Source organism: Podarcis melisellensis (assembly GCF_964234715.1).
Source record: "Podarcis melisellensis genome assembly, chromosome: 3".
Taxonomy (NCBI): Eukaryota; Metazoa; Chordata; class Lepidosauria; order Squamata; family Lacertidae; genus Podarcis; species Podarcis melisellensis.
The window spans coordinates 114,830,931-114,857,344 of record NC_138530.1 but is presented as its reverse complement, the minus strand read 5'-3'; the positions used below and the strand labels follow the sequence as shown (position 1 = coordinate 114,857,344).

The 26,414-nt window shown below is 40.3% G+C and overlaps 1 protein-coding gene across 3 annotated transcripts; it reads left to right on the top strand.

The window, feature by feature from the left end:
- The first annotated feature begins 59 nt into the window (after positions 1–59).
- Positions 60–25,759, top strand: ACTR2 (actin related protein 2). 3 transcript variants are annotated; one of them, XM_081906440.1, is made up of 10 exons: positions 60–207; positions 6,224–6,334; positions 10,957–10,971; positions 13,144–13,359; positions 15,133–15,205; positions 17,526–17,662; positions 19,062–19,211; positions 21,285–21,430; positions 21,772–21,904; positions 24,365–25,759. In XM_081906440.1, exons 1-10 carry the CDS (start codon positions 160–162, stop codon positions 24,533–24,535), a joined length of 1,200 nt encoding a protein of 399 aa, XP_081762566.1. In that variant the 5' UTR covers positions 60–159; the 3' UTR covers positions 24,536–25,759. The 3 variants fall into 3 exon arrangements, with proteins under 3 accessions (XP_081762566.1, XP_081762567.1, XP_081762568.1); XM_081906441.1 differs by lacking the exon at positions 10,957–10,971; XM_081906442.1 differs by lacking the exon at positions 60–207 and having other exon boundaries at positions 6,225–6,334; positions 10,954–10,971.
- The last annotated feature ends 655 nt before the right edge of the window (positions 25,760–26,414 follow it).

Below are 26,414 nucleotides of genomic sequence, written 5' to 3'. Positions count from 1 at the left end.
CACGGCCGTCGACTTCCGCCTTCCCGCCTTCCCTTCCGGGGCTGCCTGTGAGGGAAGAGAGAGAGAGAGAGGCCTGGTTGGAGTCGCGGGGAAGAGGCGAAGCTACCCTTCACTTCAGCCGCTCGCTCTCGGGCCCCTTTCCCCGCGGAAGAAGGAGCCATGGACACGCAGGGCCGGAAAGTGGTCGTCTGCGACAACGGCACCGGGGTGAGGAGGAGCCGCCTCGCTCCCTGGAGCGGCGGCCGCGACTGAACTCCCCCCCCCCCCCCCGATACGAGGGCGGGAAGGGCAGGCGGCTCCAGCGTCAACCGCCTTTCCCCACCTCACCTCAGTAGCCTGGAGGGGAAACCCTAGTGGGTGTCTGGCCCGCCACACGGGGGAGCGGGGCCTGAGGCGGGGTGGGTGCGGGGTCTGGGAGGGAAGGCGTTAGCCGACCCTGCCAAATAATTATACACAGGTAGGTAGCCGTGTTGGTCTGCCGTAGTCCAAACAAATTAAAATAAAATAAATTAAAAATATTTCCTTCCTTCCACCTTAGAGACCAACTAAGTTAGTTATTGGTATGAGCTTCCGTGTGCATGCACACCTCTTCAGATACGTGCACACGAAAGCTCACACCAATAACTATCTTAGTTGGTCTCTTAAGGTGCAACTGGAAGGAATTTTTATTTTATTTTGTTTCAAATAACTATATACAGTGGTACCTCGGGTTACAGACGCTTCAGGTTACAGACTCCGCTAACCCAGAAATAATGCTTCAGGTTAAGAACTTTGCTTCAGGATGAGAACAGAAATCGTGCTCCGGCAGCGGGAGGCCCCATTAGCTAAAGTGGTGCTTCAGGTTAAGAACAGTTTCAGGTTAAGAACGGACCTCTGGAACGAATTAAGTTCTTAACCCGAGGTACCACTGTAGTTATATACTCTGCAGTTTTCCCCTGACAAGGACTCAAGATTTTCAAAAAAAGCATACGGCAGGGGTGGGGAGACAATGGTCGGTTGTGACCATTGAGAAACTATTAAACATCAATGAGCTGCAAGCCTTTGAGTCCTTTTGAGGTGCTGGTAGAAGAAGCTAGAATGATCTTTCCTCTTTCTCCTCCCATTTAACTTGCGGAAGGTGCGCGCGTGCCTAAGTTAAGCATTTCCTCTCATACTGCTACGCTTTCTTTAAACGAATTCTTTCACTTTTTTGCTGAATTGTTGCATCCCTATCGCACACTTCCATCCAAGGAGATAAAGGTGGCGTCGTCACATTCTCCTATCTTATCCTCACAACAACCCTGTGAGGCGGGTTAGGCTGCGAGTGTGTGAGTGATTGGCCCGAGGTGGGCTTCTTAGTGAGGTAGGGATTTCATCCTGCATCACCCAAGTCCTAGTCCAGCACTCTAAGCACTATGCTGCGCTGGCACAGAATCAGTCCCATGGTCACTTTTATTCCAGTTCTGTTGGATTACAATCCGACAGAAGTTGGATGAGTGTCTCTCAATCGCTCGCACACTCCTACCACTTTACTAACATTTTGCCATCTACTGGCACCTGAGTTACTTTCTTTGTATTTGGCTGTCCCCTCAAACAGTTTGTCACAGCTGCATGCCACTTCTCCCCTCCCTGCCTATCCACCCCATATCTGTTCTCTAGGTGTGTCACTGTTGCGACTCTTTCCCCATTTTTTAGTTTGATGTTTTACTATGCTTTTACATATGCTGTAAAAGCCCAGAGTGGCTGGGAAAACCTAGTCAGATGGGTGGGGTATACAGAATAAAATTATTATTATATTTAGGTGAGTATGTGCTCACATGGGCATAGCCGGGGGGGGTGTCGGATGCCCCCCTAGATCAAGTAAAACAATAGAAATACTGTATTGCTTGCTTCAGTATCCCGCCCCTCATGTTTCATAGTCATTCAAACAAGACACCAGAGTGCTGGTTTCAGTTCCCCCCCTTGAATGGCCTAGAAGCAGCAGTACTAATAATAGTACCTAGACTCCTCCCTCCTCTAAAAATATGTTCTCTAACGAAAGGTCTTTCAGTTTGAGAATACCAAAAGTAGAATATTGAAGTCAGAAGACTTAACCACCTTTTTTTCAGCCTGAGGCTAGAATCATTTTTTGTACTCTTCCCTAACAAGCCATTAAAACATTTCCTTCCCTGTATAGATTTATTGCTGATAGTACTGTGGCAGGGAATACAGTGGTACCTTGGTTAAGAACAGCTTAGTTTATGAACTTGGATTAAGAACGCTGCAAACCCGGAAGTAGGTGTATTGGTTTGTGAACTTTGCCTTGGAATAAGAACATGTTTCGCTTCCTGTTGAGTGTGTTCCATTTGTAAATTGAGTCCCCCGCTGCTATGGGAAAGCACGCCTTGGTTTAAGAATGCTTTGGTTTAAGAACGGACTTCTGGATCGGATTAAGTTCGTAAACCAAGGTACCACTGTTACAGCATTTCTCACTGCAGAGCGATGAGTGGCCTGAGCTTTGGGGTGGAATTATTATTTGCCTATCGTTCACCCTAAGCTCCCACGGAGTGTTGCAAGAGTTTTAAATACAACTTTAAAGATAAGGTTGAAGTGTAATGACTTTCTTTGCAAGTGAGTAATGCCCCCTTATAAAATTGATGCTTACTGTGACTATTCTTTATGTGTGTGTTTGAAATAGATTATGTGGCTTCTCTGTATCACAGAGGGCTCATTCATTTTTTGGAATGTAAGGCAAAGCTTCACTTTGGTTATTGCTTCTGCTTTTTGTTGATGAAAAATTGTATGCTTTCTATCTGCAGCCTGAGCCTGTAAGTCCTATGTACATTTATTGGCAGTAAATCTTATTGAACACATATGTAAATCCTCATTAAGAACATAAGACGAGGCCTCTGGATCAGGCCAGTGACCCTTCTAGTCCAACTTTGTGTTCTCATAGTGCCCACCCAGATGCTTGTGGGAAATCCACTAGCAGGATTTGAGCGCAAGAGCACTCTCTCCTTCTATGGTTTCTAGCAGCTGGAGTTCAGAAGGATACAGCCTTCAACTGCGGAGGCAGAGCATTTTTAACTTTGGACACATTCACAATTTATTTTTTCAAATGAACATTTTTAAAAAGCTCAAGCTTTCCTTAGGGTTAAGTTAGATGTGACGTTAAATGCATGTTTAAATTTTAACATGTATGTTTTAAAAAATTCACATAGCAAGTGGGGGGGGGGAGCTGATAATTGTCAGGATCTAAACAGGCATGGAGAAAGAAGTTAAGTCCTGCTAAAATCCCCTCTCTGAAGCTGCTGTTTGCATTTAGAGGAAACACCCTGTTGACACCAATGGGATTTCAGCCTAACTAAAATGCCAGCTTCAGAAGATGAATGTTCTTCTAAAGTAGTCATTCACCAACAATTGGAACATGTTTATATTTCCAGTTTGTGCAATGTTAGCACCATCAGCAGGGATACTTCAAAACTGAGTGTTCAGTTTAGTGTCTTTGGGTTAATGACAGAATGCTTCAGGTTTGGGTATTCTCATTAAAACCTTATTCTTCCATCAGGAGAAACAAAAATGAATGAAGTCTACCTTATCTGGAAATCATGATGGGAATAATGCCATTTAATATTAACAAGAAGACCTATTTTTCAAACATTTGTGCTTTCCATTTAAAGCATTATTTATAGACAGCAATTTATTACCACTTGATGACTTAACAGGAAGTGAGAGAGCCAGTCATAACCACATAGCGTGTAGAAGAAACTATATATGGTAAAGCATACAGTAGATAAACCCAGCAGATTTTCCTAAAAGAGTTTTTTTTTAAAAAAATGTTACGTTAATGTCTATATTTACAATTGTGAAGTTAGCTGGTTTAGTGCTGTATTTCTTTTTGAAGAGGCAAATAGTTAGCAAATGTGCTCAGCACTGCGGTAAGCTGAAATAGCCAGTTTTATTCATTTACTTAATTAAAATTTAAATTATTTATACTTAGATTTTAAACTAAAAAATCAAGGCAACTTAATATTAGAGAGACCTAAATAATAGGTTAAAAGCTTTCCCTGGTTACTTTATTTTGTTACATTTAATTTTACCCTGGTTTTCTATAGACATCAGAGCATATCACTTAAATGCTTTTTCGCAGCATACACATGTATAAAACCTAGTATCTAAAATGTTTTTACTGAAGATTGACTTATGTAGCTAGAGAGAGGGGGGAGAAAGAGCAAAGACAAATGAGGTGTATGCATTAAAAACACTTATAGGCTGCTTTTCCACAAATCCAAAGCTATTTATGGTGCAAAATAAACACTTTGCAGCACAATGAAGAGAAACAGGTTCCCAAATGATCTCCTACACTGGAAAGATCTTTCACAATCAATCCAAGAGCTATCTTTGTGTTTTTCTAAAGTCTATAGATTTTTATAACCATTTTGAAATAATCCTAAATAGACGGCTTTGGTGTGTCGATGCATTTTTGAAAATATCCTTTGACACTCTTGTGTTGAGATCATGACAACACACCCTCAGGGTTGTGCAGGATATAATAAGCCATGGCTGGAAAACATAATTCACAAGATTTGTTCAACATGCATTGAGAGAAAGTCAAGTCAAGTTGCCTTCAGCGCCACATGAACTTCCTGACCATTGATATTAATTAGGCAGGCAACTTTGCTGAACTGCTTTCAACACCTGCTAAAAACATTCTTGTTTAGGGAAGTCTCCCCAAATATGCAAACTTGACAAGTATTTTAATATGTAATTGTATTTTATTATGTGGTTTTTTTAAAAAAACTACTTTTAAATATATATTTTGATTTATTTATTTTTTGGAACATAATGCTAATAATTAGGGGGTTTATATTGGCCACCCAGACCACTGGACTTATTAAACAGTTTCAAAGATTTCATCAAGCATTGCCTACACAACTTTCAAGCATCTTTTTACATATAAAAGATTCGGAACCTTTTAAAAGAAATGATGGCTAGGATTTTCAGGAAACTGAGTTTAGTGCACCATGCTTATGTACTTCATATCAAGTAACAGGATTCCAGCAGCTCTATGTCTCATAGATACTGGCAAACCTAAGGAAAGCCCTACTGCTTAGATTGTTTTTTGTTGGTTTTTTTGAAGTGTATCCAGCCTTCAGCAAGGCAAGAATTTATTGCCCTTTTTATAATTGACATTCCATGCATTCCGAGCACGTTTCCGAGCACGATTCAAAGTGTTGGTGCTGACCTTTAAAGCCCTAAACGGCCTCGGTCCTGTATACCTGAAGGAGCGTCTCCACCCCCATCGTTCAGCCCGGACACTGAGATCCAGTGCCGAGGGCCTTCTGGCGGTTCCGTCATTGTGAGAAGTGAGGCTACAGGGAACCAGACAGAGGGCCTTCTCGGTAGTGGCGCCCGCCCTGTGGAACGCCCTCCCATCAGATGTCAAAGAGATAAAGAATTACCTGACATTCAGAAAACATCTTAAGGCAGCCCTGTTCAGGGAAGTTTTTAATATGTAATGCTGTACTGTTTTTAACACTGATTGGGAGCCGCCCAGAGTGGCTGGGGAAACTCAGCCAGATGGGCGGGGTATAAATAATAAATTATTATTATTATTATTATTATTATTATTATTATTATTATTCAGAGGTTTTCTATCAGCATAAATGCAGAATCCATGGATAAATCTAAATCTCTAAACAGACTTGAAACTGGACTACGTGTATTTTTCCTTTATGTATTGGCCTGAATATAAGCCTCAGTTTCCCCCCAAATTTGGACCATGAAAAGTTAAAGTGTGGCTTATATTTGCGACCTTACAGTATGCAAACAGCACTGGGCAAACAGCGCCAGGAGTGCGGAAAAATGGTGTCCACCCCGCGCGTAGTCCCCTGTCCTCTCCCCCAAGTTCGGGAAGGGAGAGAGCAAGGAAGGGGAAAGGCCGCCGGCAACACAGCGCGCCCCCTCCCCGCATTATGCAGCCAGGAGCAGCGAGGAATGGAGCGGCTTATATTTGGGTATTCCCCCCCCTCCCCAGTTTTAAAGGTGTGGCTTATATTCGGGCCAATACGGTAATTGTCTTTTCACGATTTCCTTCATGAGAACATTTTTAACTTAAAATGATAAGTGCTTATTTGGGAATTTGTCCAGCTATCTTTAACTTGTTGTAGTTTTATGTTAAAGTAACAGAACAGCACCAACAAGCTATTATAATGTATGTGGGCGCCAACAAATTAACTTGAAGGATTTTTATTTTATTTTTCAGTTTGTGAAATGCGGATATGCAGGATCCAATTTTCCAGAACACATCTTCCCAGCTTTGGTTGGAAGACCAATTATTCGTTCAACTACCAAAGTGGGAAACATTGAAATCAAGGTACTATTAATAAGTCCTTTGCATGGTACTTTGGGGTGCTACCTCTCCCTTCTGGATAACTTCTTCCAATGTATTATGTGATAATCTAGTTGTTAAATCAGTGCAAATGGAAATTGAGATGTGGCTTCTTTATGGACAAAAATACACTGATGGCGCTATTTAAGTACAGTCATACCTCGGGTTACAGACGCTTCAGGTTGCGTTTTTTTGGGTTACGGACCCGCCGAAACCCAGAAGTACCGGAATGGGTTACTTCCGGGTTTCGGCGATCGCACATGCGCAGAAGCACTAAATTGTTCTTTTCGCAGAAGCACCGAATTGCAACCCACACTTGCACAGACACGCTGCTGTGTGTTGCGAATGTGCACCCCGCACAGATCACGTTTGCAACCCAAGCGTCCAATGTTTTAAACTATCGTGAGTAAGTGAGTGAGCTGATAGCAATATTTTGTACAGTAGTGGTTATTGTGTCAGACTAAGATTGGGGAATCCATGCTGAAACCCATTCAGCCATGAAAGATCACCTTGGAGCAGTCATTTTCCTACAGCCTAATCTGCTCACAGGAAGGGAATTTTCAGGACATTCTTGCTTCCCATTCTCGACCCTGACAGCGCAACAGATAAGCTGGGTATAATATTTATTCTGTGACATTCCAGAAGACCTTTATTCCTATTGACTCATTCTGTTGGAGTTTAAGAATATCCTTTCCTTTGAGTCATGATTGTTTGGGGATCCTGGCATTGCCCCACTTATTATGTTGGGGTATAGCAGGGGAATCAGACTAAATCAAGTATGTGGAGGGTAGCAGGCAGAGAGCCTGCTAAAGTGAGATTTGCTTAAGATATAACATGGGTTGATATCAGTAGAAAGTTTCGTGTTGCTTTGTTCACTTAGGTTATGGCCCAAATTGCCCTCCTCAACCAACTACATAGCCACAAGGAAACATGGTGGAATTGGAGATATCAGACAAGCAGGCCTCAGAATGTTTTAAGTAAAACCAAATCATGGGGGTGGGGTAGAGCTTTCTAAAAGCAAAGGGGGTGATTACAAACAGGCAGTACCACCTTGTATCCATGTAATTCACACAGATTTCTGTCCAATCTTGTTCATGCAATATAACTGGAGCACTGTCAGTCACCTGCATTTTAGTGGAGTAGTTATAACTTGCGTTATATGACAGCAGTTCCATTTCCTTGCCTTTCACTGTCTAGGATCATGTGTAGTTTTCCCGTCTGCTACTCCATTCTGTGTCTAGGCTCATGTTCATTCTTCTTTTCTGGCCAACTTACAACATCTCAGATAGCGTAACAAACAGTTCTGCTTTCTCCTCCTCACAATGCCCAAACAGATAAACAGCTTAGAAGAATAGAACACACCAAGCATGGGCAGAGGGGGGCAAGGATGTTCAAAATCTGCACCTACTTTCAAACTATAACAGTGATTGGCTAGCACGACTTTAGAGAAACCTTGGCTTTTACTACGAGTATTAATACTATCAAGAGTTAAACATTATATTAGCACTGCCAACTTTAGAGGTCCCACAAGAATTTTCTGTAGCCAAATAGCACAAATACTTAGCAGGCATTAGGAAGAGAAGAACGATGGCCATCCTACTTGACTAGATTCTGCTTTGTTACGGCTTTGGATTAAGACCTCATTCTACTCAATAGGCAATTCAGTTATTCATGTCCAGTCTTGAAGGCAAGGGGAAGACGATTCACCTTTGGGAAAGGGTGGTAGTTGAGTGGCAGATTGTCTGGTTTGCCTGCAGAAGGACCCAGGTTCAGTCCCCAGCATCTCCAGGTAGCGCTATGACTGTCCCCTGCCTAAAGCCATGAAAAGTTTCTGCCAGTCAGTCTAGGCAATGCAGAGCTAGATGGGCCAACGTTCCATCTATAAGGCAAATTCACGTGTTCCTGTACTCTAAAAAACACATCCGTGCAAGGCTGAAGAAAACTCAAAGGATGAGATAGCGCTTCTCACCTGGTGTAACCCAGCTCTGGCCACCAAAATCCATCTTTAATAAGTTTCACAGTGCTCATAGATGCCCAGGCTTGCATGTTAATGGGAGCAGCCTCCACATTTGTGTGATTTTCACTTGGTTAATGAGTGGTATTACAAAGAAAGTGTGCTTTGGGAGAGGATTGCTCTAGGCATGCTGGGCCCAAGCCCACATTTTTAGCTGCCCTACACAAATATGAAATGCACTGGCATTACATTTTGGGCACCAGCTGAAACTTCAAAGCGGAGGTGGAGAGCCTTGGGCTTAGGGGTCAAAAGGGCCCCTCCAGACCTCTCAATCTGATCCTTGGGATTCTCCTAAGATCCTACTCTTCTCCACCTACATCCCATCTCCCTTGGCAACACCCCTTCCTAGCCGTACTTTGCATCCTCCTCTGGTGTTTTTTGCCTGATGGGAACGAGTCTGTGAACTCTAATAATGGTTCTCGCTTGTTTGGATGGAGAATACAGAGGTGTGTGAGTGTGTAGAAACTAGACTTCTGTATGAAGGCAACATTTATATTCATTGCTCTGCTCTGGCCCCTGCCCACCAGTGGCATGTTGCCCCTGAAAGATTGACCTGAACAGAATGTGAGCTTGGGGCTGAAACTTTCCCCATCTAAAGGGAGCATTGGTTATTTGCATCCTTGTGAGATCTTTATCCTTAGCAAATTGTGCTTAAGCAGGTTCTAAGAATGAGGGCTCCTGAGTCATGCAGCACTCATTTTCTTCGTCTGAAAGCAAAAGTGGGGTGTCACATAGAGACATTCCACACCATTTCAGTTTTTCCTGGCATATAAATAGGCAAAACAGTAAGGAGCATGTCTTTTCAACATACACAATGTCTTTTCAACATACACAATGATACAGAAGTTTCCAGAATATACTTATTGGAACCTAGATGCTAATTGCAACAACACAGCAAAGAAGAAATTGGGGGCCGCATAATTTGATATCTGTATTATATGCAAAATACATAATTTTCATTTAAGTGATATTCAGAAAAATGCCCACTTCACACATAATGGTAATCTACAATCAGGAATGAACTCTGGCTTGTCATGAACAATCAATCATACTGGTTTCAGCTTGTGTACCTCAGAGAGAAACAAGCCATGAGTTTTGGGCTCAGTATTAAGGGGAAACCACCACTTGTGGTTTGTTTTTTTCCAGAAAAACCATGACTTGAAGCCAAGGTTTCTTCTTGGTTTAGCCAAACTTCATAGTTTGTTTTTGCCACAGGCAGGCAAGGCACAGTTGAACAGTGCATACCGGCACACTGCGCATTCATGCTAAGCTATGGTTTTGTTTCTGACCTGGTGTTACCTTTATGGGCAAAGTAGGGCACTGAAAGAGGGGTGATTGTGAAGTGGCTACAAAAGTCAAAATTTTGCAGAAGCAGCATCAATGCATGCAAAACCACCAACTAAACTATTAGCCTCTTTAGAGCATACTGAGGGCTGCCTGGACTATATGTGCACATTGGGGTAGCCCTAAAAAAACCACAACTATGAATAATTGTAGTGTTTTGGGCAGCTTAGTGGACTTAACTTTGCTAAAGATTTGATTTTTCAAAACATGATAAAACACTTTAAAAAACACCCCAAATTTGACCCCATCTATTATTGATGAAGTTCTCACAATGCTTAGTGTTCTTACATTTCAAACACCTTTGAAAGTCTCTTTGACTCCTACTGGTTTAAAGATTTGTGTCACTGCACTGTAATAAACTATAGTTGCAGTTCCTCCTTTTCTTCCCTAACCCAAACTCCCAACCAAGAAACAAGCTTCTGAAACACTGATAGCAGGAAATTCGCTCTAAGGGGATGAAAGTAGGCTGCATGGTACAGTCTGGATTTTTTTCTGGCAGAGATGGAGGTGTATCTGCTCTCCTTGGCTCTACATTGAAATATAGTAAGTAATCTAGTATACTTGAAGCTAATGGCTTTCCTTAGTGACATGAGATATTGTGGGCTCCTTGTCTTAGATTAGTGACAAATAGCCATTGTATAGATATTATACTAGTACTTGAATTTTGCTTGTCTACAGAAATGCAGATTACTGCACTATAGAACAGTGAAAAATTCTATTCTTTGCTTTCGAATTAGCAATGTGCTTAGAGAATTAAAGCATGCAGTGTTTAACATTTATCTGGTTGTATGTATATATTTCATCCTATTTCTTCACATTTTGAGTCAAAATGAATAACACATTAATTATTCAATATATTTTTAGTGGTTAAAGGATAATAGTCATTTCTTGGGAGATGACAAATGCCGTCCTGCATAGCAAAACTGCAGGCACACCAGGATACTTGTAGTGCATTATTGATGAAAATCAGAACATCAGGCATTGCATGCATGGAAATAAGCTCTTCTTGTTTCTATTTCTGTTTCGGTTCTTGGTTTCTTTGTTCTGTTTTTAAACTTAGTAGACTTATTCTCACTTGCCCTGAAGTATGCAGAATTTGGAGCATTTCCACCTGTCCGTGCATCTGTTTTTTCTGCTTTAGTTCTGTTGTTTATACTTGAAATAATTTGAAAAAAAAAGATTTCACTTAGGCCTCTTCTGATTCTCTTGCTTCTGCCTTTTCTTCATCTTTCTTGACCTGTTGAAGTAGAATAACAAAAAGATGGTAAGTGAGGCGTCCCTGTGCTATCATCCACTCTTTTGCTTGGTGGGACCTTGTAGCCTCTTTTTTTGGGGTGCTTTATAATTTTCATGTCCTGTCCACTTATGTTCTGAATACATAACCATTTTAATCTTTCTTCATTGCTTTCATTCAGTAGCTAGTACTTCCTTAAAGCTATTGTACACATCTTGCAGATGTGACATGCCCCAATAATTGCAGCTGCCTGTAGAGGCAAGGAATCTGAAGGTCAGTATCAGTGCTAGAAACCACTTGCTGAGACATAACAAAAATGAGTCATCGAAAACTACTTGTATCTTGTCTGCTATGTAGGCAAGACATATTATATGGAGAGTATTAAAGCCAATAATGTCAGTTCACACATGCAAACTCGCCATTTCTTTTTTTCTGATGATTCCTCTTGCAACCCCCATGGGGAAATGCAGTGTGTGAAATGGTGGTGAACTGTTCGCACATAGAGCTATTTCTACAATCTCATTAATACAGCGGTTCCCAAAAGTGCAGATGCAGAAATCATGTCTATGACGCGAACCTTCCTACGATTCCCCATGCAGTCTTGCATTCTAGGGATACTCGAGGGAAAAATTAACTGGCTTGTATATGTGAATCTACCCTTAATATGTTCTGTGTCATCGTGTTGCCATATATTTAATATTTGTTCTTCTAAATTGAATACAGGATTCTCAACATGCTTCTTCAAGATCATGTCTGAAGCATGTGCTAAAAGCTGTGTGATTTGTTGCTCCTCTTCTTTGATGTAGATCAAGGGTTGTCAACCTAGTCCCTACCACCCACTAGTGGGCGCTTCAGGATTCTAGGTGGGCGGTAGGGGGTTCTACAGTACAAGCTGAATGCTGGTGGGCAGTAAGGAAATTTTACCATCAAGAAAGATGCATTAGTGGGCAGTAAGTATAAAATGGTTGACTACCCCTGATGTAGATTGAAAAAATAGTATTTTAAAAGAAGCATTAATAGGACCAAGGCAGCAGTGGGGTAAAATGATACATTGAATATACTATCTTACCTTTCAGGCAATTTTGCTTCTAAATTTGTTAAATGAATTATCTTCAGCAGACTATTTTAACCACAGCTAGTATGAAGTCAAGAGCTATAGTAGAGGTGCAGAATTACAATAAAAAAAATCCTAAAAAGCACAATGTTAAAATCCTGCTTAGAGGAGGATTTCAGTTTGGTTTTAAAGATGCCTTTTCCACTTTCATGTAAGTTCCCCATATGACAGATATATTTAGGCTCAAATATTCCATAGTTGCTGGAGATCTGTTACTTTATTTGAAAAATAAGGGACTTTACTGTTTAAATCTCCCCCTGTTTTGAAGCATGAGAACAAATTTTACTTTGTTCCTTTTTAATATCATGTTAGTTAGGATATTGATGGGATAGGACACAAACTAGATTAGAGGTAAACTTTTTCGATGCCTGTGTTCATTGCAAGAATGATGCCATATCACTGACTTGCCATCACTGACTTGCAGTACAAAGTATTTTTGGTAACTTCAAAATAGATCAGAGTTGCTTAATCATTTCAAAAATGTCTTATAAATCAAAATTAAGTTAGGCATGAAGTTCATATGTTTGTGGAGAATAGTTTACAGACTTTGAATAAGTGGTGCACATTGCAGAAATCTTCTGACTAATATAAAACTTCTATTTTTTTCTCCTCAATCAGTGTGGAATTTGCAGTCCCTTGTTTGCTTTTGCTACTTGTTCTCTATGCTTGTGCAGCACTCGTTATTCCCATTTAGTAATGTGCACAAAAACATGAAACATGCATGGAAATTTTATTCTGCTAAGCCCACCTATTTGTGCAATTCCACATCATGTGACTTGTTCATATATAAATGTATAATAAAAGTTGAATGTATTGGTCTAGAAATCTACATGTGAAGTAGGCCCTTTGTCCCAAATTCCATTTGATTTTAATATACATAGCTGTTTGTAGAGTTGTGCCGACTGTGTTTCTTTCATTTTAAATACCTTGCTATGTTTTTCATTCGAACATGTAAGTATTATCCCTCTCCATTGTATTGTAAGACTGAATAATAAAAGCAGCTTCTTTTTATAGTTTTTTTGAAGAGTTGAATTCAAAAAATGGTTTTGGAAAATGTTAATTTGCCAGTTTTCATTTGTAACTTGTAGGATCTTATGGTTGGTGATGAAGCAAGTGAGCTGAGGTCCATGTTAGAAGTTAACTACCCCATGGAGAATGGCATTGTCCGGAACTGGGATGATATGAAACACCTTTGGGACTACACCTTTGGACCAGAAAAACTTAACATTGACACAAAAAACTGTAAAATACTTCTAACAGAGCCTCCTATGAATCCAACAAAGAACAGGGAGAAGATTGTGGAGGTAGGTACCTTGAAGCAGCCCCTACTTTCTGTCTGAGAAAGCCCAGGTGGCAGTATTCTTCAGGAGGAGTTATATTCTGTTTGGGGGCAGGGAAAACAGGTTTTATCCAGGATCATGCAGTTCCGTGTGTTCAGAACCTTCTGAAATGGCAGTGGAAAGTTAGATATCCTTCAATGCTTAGGGTGTTTTTCAGTGAAGTAATATGTCCTTCGTTTCTTTACTTCTCTACGTTGGCTTATTCTTGCATGCTAAAGAGCATTTTAGGTAAAGGGACCCCTGACCATTAGGTCCAGTCGTGACCGACTCTGGGGTTGTGGCACTCATCTCGCTTTATTGGCCGAGGGAGCCGGTGTACAGCTTCCGGGTCATGTGGCCAGCATGACTAAGCCGCTTCTGGCAAACCAGAGCAGCGCACGGAAACGCCGTTTACCTTCCCACCAGAGCGGTACCTATTTATCTACTTGCACTTTGATGTGCTTTCGAACTGCTAGGTTGGCAGAAGCAGGGACCGAACAACAGGAGCTCACCCCGATGCGGGGATTCGAACCGCCGACCTTCTGATCGGCAAGTCCTAGGCTCTGTGGTTTAACCCACAGCACCACCCACATCCTAAAGAGCATTTTAGGCCTTGTTAAAACAAGCGGAGATGCATTTTAAATAAAAGCCCACATTCTATTCATGTAAAAACACCAGGCAGGCCCCACAAATCACCTAGAGATGCATTTTAAATAAAAGGACACATTCTACTCATGTAAAAACACGCTGATTCCCAGACTGTCTGCGGGCTGGATTTAGTAGGCAATTGGGCCAGATTCGGCCCCCGGCCTTAGTTTGCCTACCCATGCCCTAGATGGAGAATCTTGAACATCAGTTTATTTGTATGCCACTTTCCTAGAGCAAATCCTGGCTTGGAACATCAGTAAAGTTTGCATTTCAAGATAATTCAGTAACCATGAGAAAACAGGAAGGAAATGCACTTTAAAAAACTAAAAAAAATAAAGGTAGGAACAGCATATAATGCACCAGTAGGGATAGATATAAAGTGTTTAATAGTGTTAGATGGAAGGCCTTTCATAACCTGTGTTCTGAAAACACTTCTAATTTAACTTTTAGAAATTTAGTAGTCTGTAAAAATAGTTTTAGCAGTCTGTTAAATATTGACAATTTTTCAGCATCAAAAAGCAATTCATTTGTTCTGTGCTGCATATTAACTAAATTGAAATATGTTAAGTTTATGACAACTTCTTTTTGAACTTCCAAACAACTATGAGCCATGAGCTATATGATGGTCCGGGAATCAGCGTGTTTTTACATGAGTAGAATGTGTCCTTTTATTTCAAATGCATTTCTGGGTTATTTGTGGGGCCTGCCTGGTGTTTTTACATGAGTAGAATGTGTGCTTTTATTTCAAATACATTTCTGGGTTATTTGTGGGGCATGGGAACTTGTTCTTTCCCCCCCAAAATATAGTCTAGCCCACCACATGGTCTGAGGGACGGTGGACTGGCCAACGGCTGAGAAAGGTTGCTGACCCCTGCTCTAAATGTTCAGAAGATAAAATAATTTTTTTTCTACATTGAATTTTTAAAAGTATGGACTGCTTCTATGTTTGAGGGGTGGAGAGACTTGCAGTGATCTTTCTATGACCTGTAAACCACACTTTTTTTGCAAATACAGATAATGAAGTTGCCAAATAGTGCTTTGTCAAACACTGACTTAACCTATGAAATTTACTGTGCTTTCTTCAAATAAGAGATAACTTTCATTTTCCAGGTAATGTTTGAAACCTACCAGTTTTCTGGTGTCTACGTAGCCATTCAAGCAGTTCTCACTCTGTATGCACAAGGTAAGTGCAAATACTCAATAGCAGTCAGTTGGGTGAGGCTGCACCACTCAAACTCCAGTCATTTTCTTTTTGGTGTTTACTGGAAGGAGGGGCAAGGCATTGGTACAAATGCATACCATAATTGAGAATACTGGATTGTCCCCTCTGGTGCATTTGAACCTAACTGCTGCTTCACCTCTCTCTCTCTCTCTCTCTACCTACTAATAAGCAACAAAGATACAGGTGACATTTGGGTGAAAACTGCCACCCCACCTTGGGCGACTGCTACTGTAAATGCTACTTTGTACTTAAGATTTATTTATGTACAGTGGTGCCTCGCAAGACGAAATAAATCCGTTCCGTGAGGCTCTTCGTATAGCGGTTTTTTCGTCTTGCGAAACAAGCCCATTGACAGCTTAGCGGATTAGCGCTACAGCTGTCAAGCGGCTTCCAGCGATCAGCTGTTAAGCGGCTTATCAGCGGAACAGCTGATAAGCGGCTTAAGAAAAGGGCGGAAAAAGCGGAAAAAACCCGCGGGGGGATGCAAGATTTTTTTCGTCTTGCGAAGCAACCCCATAGGGGAATTCGTTTTGCGAAGCGCCTCCAAAACGGAAAACCCTTTCGTCTAGCGGGTTTTTCGTCTTGCGAGGCGTTCGTCTTGCGGGGCACCACTGTATTAGCAAAATTAACCATCCCAGCCCTAGCTAATAGTATCTTTCTCAAACAATGTTGTTTGGAGGCCTTGTTGAAGCTTAATTGCTGTGCAAGGAGATCTTCATGGTTTGCCACGAGTGACTATGTTACATATCCTCATGACCACTGCTCCATGTGCGTTTTTCTAATCTATGGGTTGTGCTGAAGAAGATTCCAGCAAAACAGTCAGATCATCCGGGATCACTGTCCTACGTTGTTATTCAATTACTACTTCAGCACAATTAACGCCTAAAAAAGTTTTACCGATTAGCCCACAGGATAGCATCTATTACGTTGTTTCAACTATAGACTTATTATACTTCCACGGACTTTCAAAGATTGACAGACGTGTGTTCATTTGATTTCAAATATATTAGAGAATTTACAAGTGTACACATTTTGTTTTTGTTGCACTGAATCATGTATATCATGCAATAAGAATTGCAGTGCTATCTAATATACTGGTGTTGCTTGTATTGTTTGTTGACGAGTGACTATGAGGCACCTCTGCCAACTGTGGCTTGGGTCACCCATCCCTACTTTAATTAGTAGCTAAAAGCATAGCTAGTAGTACTTCTGTTCTCTAAAGTGCCCTCTTTTCTATTGCTAATTGAGAGACTACTGCTAGCTCAGAATTAGGGCAGAGAGAACACTATGACATGTATTAGTCAGAACTACATGTTGCTTTACTCTTGGGTCAAACTAATAATTTTTTATGGAAGCAAGCTACTTCATGTATTGATTGAAAAGGCTCAAAAGCCTATTCAACTGGCCGCTTCATTTACTGAGACTAGAGGAAGACAGCTTGACTTTTGGAGCCTGAAGAAAATAAAACTTGTATCCAAATACAAATGGAACCATGATGCATGCTTGATGAAAGTTGTACAAGCCAGATGATTATTATAATGAGCTTGCATTGTAAAGAATATGAAAAAATGACTATTATCAGCAATATGCTCAGCTACTAAAATATATATTTCCATTCTCCATGTATGCAGGACCATCCTTCATACATGGAGAATGACAGTATATATTTTTCGTGGCTCAGTATGTTAGGTTACACGTTTGAAATGCTAGCTGGTATTTTCCACTATGATGCCTTTGTTTCCTTGAAGGAAATAAGCAAAAGCAATCTGCATCAGGCCTATAAAAGAAAGGAAGACTGCATAAAAAACGACACTAGGAATGTGCCCAAATGTCTTCTTTAATAGTTTGAATAATAATTATTTCTACGCTGTAGTGTGAAAGCCCTAAGATGTTATAGTAGCATGCTTTTCATCTTGAGGCAGAATGACACTAGCCATTCTTGATATCTTCATATGGTGGGGTATAAATATAATAACACAACTGAATTTAGCTTACTTTTTTGCTCAATGTGGACACTGTACCATGATGTTAGTTTCACAGGCTTCTGGAATGAGCCATTCAAGAAGTGGCAGTCCCAGTCCCTAATCTAGATAACTCTTCCAGGATTATACTTTCATTGTCTGTGTCACAAGCCACGGAGAGATTTAGGAGAATCTGTAGGGTCATGCTTTCTTCCGCCCTTCTCCCAGCATATAGACCCAGGCTAGTTTTGTTTCCTAGACTTAAAACCAGGATCCATATTGACATGTTCTCATGTGCTTTTGCCATTATTCTTGTTCAGGTTTACTAACTGGTGTTGTTGTGGATTCTGGAGATGGTGTTACTCATATTTGTCCAGTCTATGAAGGCTTCTCTCTTCCTCATCTCACCAGAAGACTAGATATTGCTGGTAGAGATATTACCAGATACCTCATCAAGGTAAGCTAGTGGTGTTGAATCTGAGCAGAATGCATTATTATTATTATTATTATTATTATTATTATTATTATTATTTATTTTATTTTATTTTTCAAGAAAAAAAGAAAACTTTCCACATATACACTCCAATACACAATATACATTTTCCATGATGATTTTGTTTTCTGCCCTTTGTTGCACCCTGTCTATCTCTTAGGTCATAACAGTATTACAGTAAGTCCTAATTCTTTGTTGCTCATACTTAAAATCCTACTTGCGAATTCATCAAACTATAATATTTATTTAAATAGTCCCAAAAAGGCTTCCATTATTCCACAAAATGGTCATCAATTAATTTTAGCTGTTAACTTTGCCATTTCTGTGTAGTCCATCACCCTACCCATCCATATTTCTTTTGTGGAAATTTCTTCTTCCTTCCATTTTTGAGCATATAAAATCCCTGCTTCTGTCGTAACGTACATAAACAATTTAATCTTCTTCTTTTTTAACTTCTGTCCCTATAATCCCGAAAAGGAAAGCTTTAGGGTGTTTTTTATTGTATAATCACTTGAAACATATTTTTTATCTCATCATATATCATCCTCTAAATCATCCTTACTTTCCTACAATTCCATCATATGGGAAAAAGGATCCTCCTGCCTGTTTACATTTCCAACAGTTCTTAGGAACTCTCTTATACATTTTAGCCAATTTACTAGGTGTTCTACACCATCTATACATCATTTTCATATCATTTTCTTTTATAACATAACAAGCAGTAAATTTCAAATTTGTTTTCCATAACTTTCCCCACACATTTATTTCTATATTACGTCCTAGATCCTTGGAACATTACTGATTTAACTATTTCATCCTTCATCTCCCATTTCAATAATAGATCATACATTTTTGACACCTGGAAATTTCAGTCTGGGTTATCCCCAACAAAAAGGACTCTGTTGTTTTTGGGAAAGTTATACTTAAACATGTTTTTCAATTCATTATAAATCATTTCCCAGTACCCTTTTACCTTTTTACATTTCCATAGCAGGCTAAATTGCTGGACTTGAAAACTAAGTTCCCTTAACCTATGTAATTTGATTATTTTCTTAAAAGTCATGCTTTTATCAGCTTGTCTTTCAGAAGCCTGCTTATTTTAAAAAAGCTATACAGTAAGCCTGCAACTTACACACATTTAACTTGTGTGCATTCAGCTTTACATGTGTGGTGGGGTGGGGTTTCAGGGAAAATGACTTTGGCAGTCCCAACCATCACTGAACCCAATGGGTTTTGATTCGATGCAATTTTGGCTTTAGGCACAATTCTCGGAACATAACCCCCACGCAGGCTGTGGCCTTACACTGTGTAGAAGGGAGAGCACTTTTCAGATTTGCCACTAATTAACTTACTTTCATGCCAGCTGCTTTTACTACGAGGATATGCCTTCAACCATTCCGCCGATTTTGAGACTGTTCGTATGATTAAAGAAAAGCTGTGCTATGTGGGCTACAACATTGAACAGGAGCAGAAACTGGCCTTGGAAACTACTGTGCTAGTTGAGTCCTACACGGTGAGTATGTCACAGGCTTAAGCTACCACACTTAGGCACTACTTCAATTGCTGATTTGAGTGAAGCCTCTTCTTCTAAAGCAGGGGTAGCCAACTCTCAAGTGACTGTGATATACTTTCAGAATTAAAAACTGGCAATGATCCATCCGGGTTTTTGAGGGGTTCAGCTCAAAGTTGTTGAGGAATAGAAAAGCGCAGTTTTTATAGTTTTTTTTTAAAAAAAGCTTTTTGAGGGGCAACTTCTGTTTTTTTTGGGGGGGGTAAAGGCAAGGGACAAAGGAGTGAAGTCACTCGCAGGCACAGGTCAAATCCGTGTCCAGGGCAGCTGTTTACCAGCTCTATCTGGTACGCAGGCTGAGACCCTATCTGCCTGTGGAATGCCTTGCCAGAGTGGTGCATGCTCTGGTTATTTCCTGCTTGGACTACTGCAATGCGCGCTATGTGGGGCTACCTTTGAAGGTGACCCGGAAACTACAACTAATCCAGAACGCGGCAGCCAGACTGGTGACTGGGAGCAGCAGCCGAGATCATATAACACCGGTCTTGAAAGACCTACATTGGCTCCCAATACGTTTCTGAGTACAATTCAAAGTCTTGGTGTTGACCTTTAAAGCCCTAAACGGCCTTGGCCCAGTATATCTGAAGGAGCTTCTCCACCCCCATCGTTCTACCCGGACACTGAGGTCCAGCACCAAGGGCCTTCTGGCGGTTCCCTCACTGCCAAGAAGAAGCCAAGTTACAGGGAACCAGGCAGAGGGCCTTCTCGGTAGTGGTGCCCTCCCTGTGGAACGCCCTCCCACCAGATGTCAAAGAGAACAACAACTACCAGACTTTTAGAAGACATCTGAAGGCAGCCCTGTTTAGGGAAGCTTTTAATGTTTGATGTATTACAGTATTTTAATATTTTTTTGGAAGCCGCGCAGAGTGGCTGGGGAAGCCCAGCCAGATGGGCTGGATATTATTATTATTATTAATAATAATAATCTATCTCTATGGATGAAAACAGCAGCACAGAGAAAGCTCCGTCTTCCCTTCCAGAGATCGTACAACGATGGAGGGCGGGGCGAGGGGGCAGGGCAGGAGTCAGTTTTAGCGACGCTAAGGAAAGGGAGCCGGAGATCGACCGTGATCTACCAAAACCTCACGGGGATCTTCCAGTAGATCGCAATTGACCTGTTGGACATCCCTGTTCTAAAGTGTTCATTGTTCAAATGGGCTGCCTTGTTCCAAATTCTATTGAAAACATGTTCCTTAAGGCTTAATAAAAGCTGATGAGTCATCTGAAGACATTACCACTTGGTGTGCCATTTGCCTATCACTGTCTGTCTAACTCATGTCTTTTATGCTCCTAACTACCTTAGACTTACTATTTAACCACTTTCTTGGAAAGAGCAGGAAGCAAATGCTTCCAGTTAATGGTCACCTGCCTCTGTTTTTGCCTCGTTTTGTCTCATCTACCTTGTTGGGGTTGTGTTTTGTTGTTTTTTAAACTGTTGTAAGACACCTTGGAGGATTTGTCGACAGGCATGATGTATATCATTTAAAATTAAGAGCTGGAAGAGGGAGAAGATTGGAGTGTTATTTTGCCAGGAGACGCAATTCCGGGTCATGATAACAGCCTGCCTTGCATCAGGTGTGCTTTCTGGTCAGAAGTCAGAGAAAAAAAAGTCAGCTGTAAGCGAGGCTTTAAAGAGCAGTCAAACTCCTTTAATAAAACCACCTTTTACATGTGTTTTTTTTGGGGGGGGGGCTAATTGTTTTGTTTTTGTTGTAACTTTATTAGTGCTTTTATATTGTCTTTTTCTCTTGTAAACCTCCCTGAGATCTTCAGAGAAGGGTGGTATATACATTTAATAATTAGAATTAGAATTCAAGTGGAGAGAGCGCCCAAACTACAAGTGCATCAAAATGAGATTTGGTGATTTTCGTCCCATCACACATCTGAACCAACTTGGTACTGCTAGAGGGGTTTCCAGTGATTTATCTGTACACTGTCAATTTTTTTTAAAAAAAACTTTTACTAGTTGTAATTTAACAGTAATTTATCAGTAACACCAGATGTTCTCTTCCATAGCTCCCAGATGGCAGAATTATTAAGGTTGGTGGCGAACGGTTTGAGGCGCCAGAAGCTCTGTTCCAGCCTCACTTGATCAATGTGGAGGGAGTTGGTGTCGCTGAACTGCTGTTCAATACCATCCAAGCTGCTGATATTGACACCAGGTAGGACCAGGAAAAACTAGCACACTCAAATCTGTGTGAAGGTAGAAAGATGGGATGGGCAATTTCCCGATGTTGCATGGATGTTGTGTTTAAAGAGATGAGTATATGAGAATACAATTAAGATTCAAAGACTAGGCAGAAATGGCTACCAATCATCTCTACAGCATTTACTACTCCTGTCTTGCTGCAGAAAGTCAATCCTGAATGGAAATGTTTAAGGGACTATTACTGCATCTTTAATGTTGGTTTCTGTTCCCCTTTTTGGAAGTGAAAACATGTCTTTCACACTGGAGTCGCTGCAGTCACGCTCATTGTTTACAGAAGTGTCTTTCATCTTTTAGGTCTGAGTTCTATAAGCACATTGTGTTATCTGGAGGTTCCACGATGTACCCAGGGCTGCCTTCACGACTGGAACGTGAACTTAAGCAGCTTTACCTGGAACGGGTCCTGAAAGGTGATGTGGAGAAACTTTCGGTAAGTAGCCTTCAAATAAATCCTAAGTTATATACAGGACCATCACTAGAGGGAGCAAGGTGGTCAAAAATAGTGTGGGACCCTCATGATTGAGTTTGTAAACTTTGAATAAACAACTTCACATTGAGATTACAGTTGTTTGTGAAATTGCTTTAAGCTGCTCAGCATCTTGGATTGTACTTAAGTACACTGTGACTAACTTTCTAGAGTTCTCTCTAGAATGGCATCTCAGTAGAGAAGTGGTATCCAAACTTTTTTTCAAAGAGGGCCAGATTTGATGAAGTGAAGGGCCTTGAGGGCCGACCCAAGTTGTTAACCTTTTTTAGGATTGAAGTTGTTGAGCTTCTTTTAGGGTTGAAGTTGTTGAGGTTTTTTTTTTTAGGATTTTACCCCAGGAAATAAACTGCCACAGGGGCCGGATTAAACCGACCAGTGGGCCGGATTAGGCCTCCGAAACAGGCTTTGGCCATGCCTGCAGTAGAGGAACTGCTAAGTTGGAACAATGAGGAGAAACTGGTTTTGCTTTGTGTTTTTGTGCATTTCATTACATACAGTAGAAGTTTGGTTTCCTGAAGCCCTTAGGTGGACTTCATCCTTCATAAAACAATTATTTAACCCAGGATGGCCAGGGTGCATGTTGTATACAGTCCCCTGAAGGAATTTCTGGCAGCTCTTGAAGCTTCCCAACAATGATCTTAAGACAAGAGAAATTTAAAAATCCCCCAGCAGGCGGCATGGACCCAGTATTGTGCTGGTCATACTGGACAGGTTTCAGCCTCTCCACTGGTCTCCTAAGCTGCCTCTTTTTACCACTGCAGAGGGGCAGCTTCTCCCTTGGGTGCAGTGTCCTTGTTAGAAGTTCTCAGAGAGGCTTAGCAAATGGGAAGAAGCACTGCTTCCTTGTTCCTCTTTAAGAACATCTGACAATGGCACCAGCTGAGAGCATGTATATGTATATGTTTATATGAGTGTGCACACATACTGGAATGTGGCCCTTGGAGGGTGGCATACCTTTAATGTGGCCCTTGAGCAAAAAAAGATTAGCCACCTATCCACATCAGTGGCATAGATTAGAAAATATTCCAGTGCTTAATCTTTCTGCAGGAAAACATCCGTTTCATGAGTTTGTTAGTACCAATGAATGGCTACTGATTGTCCAATTTATTTTGCAATCTTGGCAGTTTCAAAGTTTTTAGCTTGGTTTACTAAAAGTAAGTAAAATAAACCTGATAAATTAGATCACTCTGTGATGTGAAATCTTCGACCCTCTGGAAATTGCTGGGGTTTTGCACAGGTTTCCAGAAATACCAAACACCACTGTGTTCTCAAAATTACATGTGAGCTGACCTCACGTTTGTGGGATCAACCTTGATTTTTTTCTTACTAGCATCAGTTAATTTTCTATATGATAAAGCTACCTGCTTTATGGGATAACATTGTAACATATTAGATTTAAATGTGAATGGATTAATCACGTAAGAGTACCGGCATTGGTTAGGCAGCATATTTTTACAGCACAATTTTTAATACAAGTGTTTATTCAAAATGTAGGTGACATAGAAGGAATGCCTCCTAAATTGTGTGCATCTAAATGTATCAAAAATATTATTGCTTCACAGACATTGTGTATATGCAGGTTAATTGACTAAAACTGATTAACTGGTTTAAAATTGTGCAAACCTGGTTGCAACTCTACAGTATGTCATATATAGATCTTCCAAAATACAATGGCTTACCAATTACAGAACTTTAAAAAGCCTATATAGTAACATTTTTAATACTCTAATATTTACATAATACTTCAGTGGCATAATATATATAATTAGACATCTGCATTATACTCTGCTTGCATATTGGATAAGGTCATTGATTATAAACTATTCTCTTGGTATCTCTGTCCAACTACTTTTGTGATTGTTCTGGATCAGAACATAAGGAAAAACCTTCTGAGCAGAGAATACAAGGCATGCTATGTTTTGCTGGTGCTCTTGAGTCCAGTTCTACAGGGAGCCAAACCCAAAGCTGGGGAAATAGATTGGAGGTCTAATCTGTGCTATAACACTTCAGGGAAATAAGGCAAAATGTAGAATGCTCCCCTCTGTTGCCAAATGCATCCACATAAAGATAGTTTACAGATTTTCCTGCTATCTAAACCTGCTTTTTTGTAATTATGTATATATCAGTGTGGTTTTTTTAATGTAATAGGCTACAAGTTCAGATAAATCCATTAGAAAAAGACAAAATTGGAACTACAGTTCAGTTTCTAATTTGCAATGTTTCCCATAATCTCCCAAGCTATAGCTCTTTTATATATGGTGTCTACTAATATTCCAGTACTGTAGTCGTTGACCATCCAGAGAGAAAGAGCTGTTTGAATGCCAGTTCTGCCATTCTTAACAGATTTTACAGCTTTGCTCCATAACCTCTAGTAATGCTGCTTTATCATCTTTTCCCGTTAAGAAATTTAAGATTCGTATTGAAGATCCACCTCGTCGAAAGCACATGGTATTCCTTGGTGGTGCAGTTCTAGCAGACATCATGAAAGACAAAGATAACTTCTGGATGACCAGACAAGAATACCAGGAGAAGGGAGTACGTGTGCTTGAGAAACTCGGTGTGACGGTTAGATAAACTCTGGAGCTTGCTCCCATCGCAGCTCCAATGCTAGCATTCCTTTATTGCCAATCTTTGAACTCATTCAGCTATGTGACACGGAAACGCCTGTCTCTGCCCTTTGACCCAAGGGCTAGGTTTTGTTCTGGCTCCTTTTGTTAGATATTTTAAATGTGGCTATATTTGACTACTTAATTGGACCACTTCTCAGCAAACAAAACAAGGGCACGAATAGCCTGTCTGTCACATCGTTCCTTCCCAGTAGGCAGTTGGGTAATTCCAGTAGCTTTTTCTTGGGTTATTGCTATAATGCTGTTGGCATTTGTCTGTAGCTCATCATGGATGGAAACTTTTTTTAGCACGAGAGAACCTTTGGACAAACAGCTCTTTACTATCATGTGGTTGTAGTGATTTATCTTTGCATCCTTTTGCCTTTATCCCATGCTGTTCAGTGTCTTTATATTGTAAGAACTCTGAAATCAGTGTCTTTATATCTTGCTTATGATCTCTTAAATTGGATCAAACAGCAAACATTTTTTTAAACCTTCCCCCGGAATATTTTGGGGCCTGAAATTGTTTCACGTGAAAATTGATTATGTATCCTTAATCAGATGGCAGAGTTATGAGGAAACTAAAATAGAAATTTGCCTGTCTGTTGTTGCAAATTAGTTATCTTAACTGCCTGCACTTCTCTCTCTCAAATGTATATTTCTAGCTTAATGATTTGGCACTAGGTAGTTGTTTTCTCCTATGGAATGCATACAGAGCTTCTTGCAATTTTTTCCCCTTTCTTTTTTTTTTTGGTACTGTGATACCATCTTTCATTACCATTGGGGCTTAAAGACTTCTTTTTTTTAATGGGTAACATTAGAATGTCATCTGGGACTGGATTCCTGGATATAATCTATTGAAAGTAGTATGTTTAAAAAAACCTGAACTTTATTTACTGGTACAAAATTAGAGAAAAACAGAATTGTATTAAATTTGAACACACAGTAACACAGTGCCAAGTAATTATTGCTTTTTTTTAATAAAAAAAATTATAATTGTTAAATGTTATTTAAAATCACCGAGATATTTATATATGGAACTGTGAGGTAGGTTGTGAGGAATGACCTATATTTGTAGCGGTTAAAAAACCCCACATTGGAATATTGGCATTGTAGTAAACTGGTAAATACTCAAAATTTACCTGTCTAATCTTGACTCTGGGATAAAAGGAAATAAAATAAGTATTTGAAATACTGTTTCATTAAAGTCAAATGTACCACTGAAGAAAGGTATAGTGATTATTGACACCCTTCGAAGTAACATCCACCAGGAATGCCAGAAGACAAAAGCTGCTTTCTCACCAGAGCATTCTTGGTAATTTGTGGTGTTCCATACATGTGCATAAAAAGGAAAGCCTGTCAAAAAGATGGGTGAAGCAGCTTCAGACAGAAAGAAGTACAACACACACACAGGGCAACTGTTCCATGTGAATAAGGGTGCCCTCTAATTTCTGTTAATATTTTCTCTTTTTGTGTGTGCATTAAGCATACCTGTTGAAAGCAAGTGCCAATGTGTGCAGTTCCTCACACAAGATGGGTTCAGCTTTAGCTAGTAGTAGCATGTACATTGTGAGTGCCTTTTGCTGGTCCCAACTCTTTCTGCTTTTCATTCCTCCTTGGGTTTGTGAGCTTTTACTCTACCTTTTCCCCCTAGGTGAAAATCCCAAACAGGAACACAAACTACAGGGTTAACCTTTGTTTTCTACTATGAGAAGCACTGAAATATGGTAAAATAAACTAGATAACCTGTATCTAGGTACATAAGATCTACAAATGCCAACTTTGACAAGTGGCTGGCAACAAACACTGACTCAGAATTGTCAGCCTTTTACTGTGTGGGAGAATAT

Coding starts and splice junctions, on each gene's coding strand:
- ACTR2 (XM_081906440.1), top strand. CDS start 160: ATGGACACGCAGGGCCGGAAAGTGGTCGTCTGCGACAACGGCACCGGG. Junction 17,663..19,061: donor TTACCAGATACCTCATCAAG/GTAAGCTAGTGG, acceptor CTTTCATGCCAG/CTGCTTTTACTACGAGGATA. Junction 19,212..21,284: donor TGCTAGTTGAGTCCTACACG/GTGAGTATGTCA, acceptor TCTCTTCCATAG/CTCCCAGATGGCAGAATTAT.